General features: G+C 37.3%; 1 protein-coding gene across 1 annotated transcript; it reads left to right on the top strand.

Moving 5' to 3' along the window:
• The first annotated feature begins 284 nt into the window (after positions 1-284).
• Positions 285-2,788, top strand: LOC127129104 (protein MAIN-LIKE 2-like). Its single transcript, XM_051058403.1, has 4 exons — positions 285-440; positions 542-1,251; positions 1,336-1,426; positions 1,511-2,788. The coding sequence occupies exons 1-4, from the start codon at positions 381-383 to the stop codon at positions 2,582-2,584; spliced, it is 1,935 nt and encodes a 644-aa protein (XP_050914360.1). The 5' UTR covers positions 285-380; the 3' UTR covers positions 2,585-2,788.
• The last annotated feature ends 1,722 nt before the right edge of the window (positions 2,789-4,510 follow it).

Genomic DNA, 4,510 nt, shown 5'->3' with positions numbered 1-4,510 from the left:
GCATGCAGGAGACAACAATGCCACTTGTCAGACATGCAGAAGGTGGCGCCAATTGGTTTGGCGCCTACCTTTAAGGCTTGTACATGGTCGCCAATTTGAATGGCGCCCCCATGGAGTCAGTCCTCGAATGTGCCCTAGGGTGTCGCCAATTTGAATGGCGCCCCCACTTTAATATTGCACATGGTCGCCAAATGAGGTGGAGACACCATACAAACACAATTTTTCATGCACTCCTCCATTTGCCTATAAATTGATCCACTCCTTCAACAATTCTTCCACACCAACATTCTCACTACTTCATCTACATTTCTCACTACTTCTTTTACAATTTCATCTTCAACAAAATCTTCCATTTTCATCTACACCAACTCCCCAACAATATGTCTTTACTCACAATGGGCGAAGCACACAGAGGAACAGTTGCAAACATCGCGACATACGTAAGTTTTTTCTTATACTTCTTTTTTATGTTTCATCTCCACCAACCCCATTTTATTTTTAAATACCGACTTAGTCAAGTGTTACATTATTTCTATTATAGGAGGTCTCAAGGTTTCGAACTCGAGTCCACGAATTTGTCCCAATGGACCCGATGATTCAACCTTATGTTGAACTCGCCGGTTTTGGTCACCTTAGCAAAATTATGTCTTGGTCTATAGATAACAAGTTCATTCTAGCCTTATGCGAAAGATGGAGGCCAGAGACACACACATTTTGGTTTCCAACCGGTGAGTGTACCGTGACGTTAGAAGACGTCTACATACTTTTAGGACTACGAATTGAAGGCAAAGCTGTTAATGGTAAGACCAACTATGCAAATTCAATTTGCATGGAGCTTTTAAACACTGATTTGTTAGATGATAATGCTAGGGGACAAGGTATACTACTTTCACGCCTAAAGTCATATTATAATAGTTTTTATTTAGATGAGCATTCTACCGAAGAGGCTCGAATCATCAAAACTAGGTGTTACATTATGTTGTTACTAGGATCCTTTTTATTTCCCGAAGGTAGTGGTTCTAGCATGCATATTATGTACTTACCTTTACTTAGACATATAGATAGAATAGGTAGTTATAGTTGGGGATCCGCATGTCTAGCCTATCTCTATAGTTCTTTGTGCAAAAACTCCCACAAAGATACTTCTACATTTTCTGGATGTGCTGTTTTGCTACAAGCATGGGGATGGTCAAGACTACCGTCTCTAGCACCGGTCAATAGCAACCCCTTCACTTTTCCATATGCAAAAAAGTAAGTTGTTTAAATTGCTATATCTTTACTTCCTTCCTTACAGTTTATTACCCATAACTAATTTATTTTAACTTTTTGGTGTAGATGGTCGGCACGCGGTATGAATTACAGCAGATGTCCGAGACATTGTATTACTCAATATCGCAACCTGTTGGATCACCTTCGACCGGCAGACGTAAGCAAAATAATTTCATTATTTCTTCATATTATGTTGACTTTTTCTACATTCATTAAAATCCTATCGTCTTTAACATTTCAGTTCATTTGGCGTCCATACCTTAATATGGATCATGAGCATCAGATCAACCCTGAAGACGCAGCCGTATGGACAACATGCACACCGATAATACGGTTCACAACAGTGGAGCTGCACAACACCGACCGTGTGAAGCTGCAGTTTGGTATGGTCCAGAATATCCCAGATCCCCCAGCTAGCCTAGGAGAATGGCATATGCGTAAAGTGAACGACCAATGGAACTACAACCCTTGGCAAACCTTCGCAAGATCAGAGTGTCGCAAGTGGAAGCACCGTCATGACCATGTCTTAACTGACGCAGTCATGCCAAATGAGGTAAAACCAAGTCGTACTTATATGGCTTGGTATAGATCAGTTGGATTTCAATTCATCGCCGATGATATGTACCTCTACGACCCACGCCAGACAAGTTACACACAAGAAGGATCAACATCTAACCCCCAACAACATTCTCAACCCGGTTACTCACAACCACCTATCCGACAAACTTTCCGTTCCACAAACACACAAACATACAACCAAAACATGCCATTCACCCAACCCCAAAACCAAGAACATCCCCCATACCACCACCAACAAATGGACCATCAACCTTCGACCGAACATCGCTTCGCACCCACACCATCACCCTACCAAAGTCGCCTTACCCAAAACACTAACCACCCCATCACCTACCGTAGCCAAGAACCCCAAACATCACAATACCAAAACATCCCACAACCATATCTCTTCCAAACACCCCAACAACCTTTCCAACCTTTCCTAGACCCATCATTGTCACCCATGTCCCCCTTCAACCGTCCCGGTCGCCCATCCATGAGTCAACCACACCCCAACTTCTCTGGCATGGGTCATGAGCTCAGCTACGCCGGTACACCATCATTGAATACTGAAGACTATGCTGAGTTGGCTGAATACCTCAACGGATCTTCTCCTGTAGGAGGTAATGACGCTCCTGGACCATCAGATGAACAAACACCGGTGCAGAATCGTCAACGTGGGTTAGGGCCAAGGGTTAGGGTAGCTAGGGGATGTGGGACCGGAGGTCGGTTAGGTGATCCCGGTCATCACCATTAGGATTCTTTGTGTAAAATCCAAATTTTATTAATATCAATTCGTATTATGTCAAATTTATCTTTGTGTAAACTCCAAACATTAGGTTTCTTTCATAATTCTAAAATAAACACATATCATAATACAAAAATTTATAGGTCAGAAACCCTAATTCAAGGACTTGTTATTGTTATGTTGAAGGGCTTGAATTTGGTCCCTTTTGGCAAAATTCACATACACATATTTTGACAGAAACCCTAATTTTGGGTCAAGTTCGCAAGGACCTACCTCACTCATTTTTAATTATATTGAGGTGGGACCAAGTGCATTGGAAACTTTAAGGTGTCTACTTCACTTCTTATGTTGGACAAAAATTCATAACTCTAACACAAACACATGCAATAATACAAAACATTATAGGTCAGATAACAGATAAAATGTCAAAGAGTCCAACTTCAGGTGCCCATACCTAACTCATAAAATTTGCAAATGATGCAAAACTTTAGTCCAAATTCATTATCTTGAAAAGATCTACAACTTTTATGTTGAAGGTTTTGTCATTTGAGGCTTTTATCATTCAAAATAAAGGGCTTGAAGTTGGTCCCTTTTGGCAAAATTCACATACACTTGTTTTGACAAAAACCCTAATTTTGGGTCAAGTTCGCAGGGACCTAACTCACTCATTTTTTATTATTTTGAGGTGGGACCAAGTGCATTGGAAAATTTAAGATGTCTAGTTCAAATGTTATGTTGGACAAAAATTCATATTCCTAAAATAAACACATGCAATAATACAAAACATTATCGGTCAGATAACAGTTGAAAAACTCAGAAGTCCAACTTCAACTGCCCATAACTTTCTCAAAAAAATTCCAAATGTTGCAAAATTTATATCTAAATTCATTGTCTTGAAAAGATCTATAACTTTCATGTTGGAAGTTTTTTCATTTGAGGCTTTTTTAAGGGAGGCGCCAATTGGATTGGCGCCCCCTCTTAAAAATTACACACAGGCGCCAATTGGATTGGCTAGGGCACCTGCCCTAGCCAATCCAATTGGCGCCTGTGTGTAATTTTTAAGAGGGGGCGCCAATCCAATTGGCGCCTCCCTCTAAAAGTGGGGTATATTGGGAATTTTTTTGAAAACTGGGTTATTTTGGGAATTTCTTCGAAAATGTGGGTTATGTCGGTAAATTTGCCCCATTATAACATGTCAGTTTATTATTTTCACAATATTTTCTGCGAATGGATAACACAAAAAATATTAAAAAAAAGTTTCATTATAATGGACAAACGATTAGAGAGACATTTGAGTGTCCGTTTGTCTATTTTTTAATGCGTATTAATAAAAATATAAGTGATATTTTATATTTAAATATAAAATTTTGAAAATATAATATAAAAATTAATAGTTGAGAGTTATATGAAAATTAATAATAATAATTTTAATGGAAATTATATAAAAATTTAATAGTAAAAATATCATTTATGAATGGTAGAAAAATTTCTTCCATCAAAATATCATTTAAAGTCAAATGGAATAGAATTCGACTCACTTTCACTCTACTCCATTATATGAATTTTATAATATCCAAATAAGATTAATTATTATACAGTGTCAACATTACACGATTTTTTTTTTAAATATCCAGTTTTTTTAAAAAATTTCCAAAAATACACAATTTTTCAAAAAAATTACAAAAATAGGCATTTTTTGCCCTATTTTTGTACGTGGGCGCCACCCTAGTTGGCGTCTACCCTTAAGGGGTAGGGCAAGTCGCCACTAGGAGTGGCGCCTACACTCAATTTTTTTTTTTTTAATATGTTTTAATTTTTTTTTAATTTATTAATTTATATTTATTATAAATTATATTAATTTATGTTAATACATATATATAAATAAAATTATTTACAATATATATAAATTTATAAATATATTAATTTAATTTATAA

The sequence above is a fragment of the Lathyrus oleraceus genome, chromosome 3 (assembly GCF_024323335.1).
Source record: "Lathyrus oleraceus cultivar Zhongwan6 chromosome 3, CAAS_Psat_ZW6_1.0, whole genome shotgun sequence".
NCBI classification, from domain to species: Eukaryota; Viridiplantae; Streptophyta; class Magnoliopsida; order Fabales; family Fabaceae; genus Lathyrus; species Lathyrus oleraceus.
The sequence above is the reverse complement of the archived record's forward strand: the minus strand, read 5'-3'. Positions and strand labels throughout refer to the sequence as shown.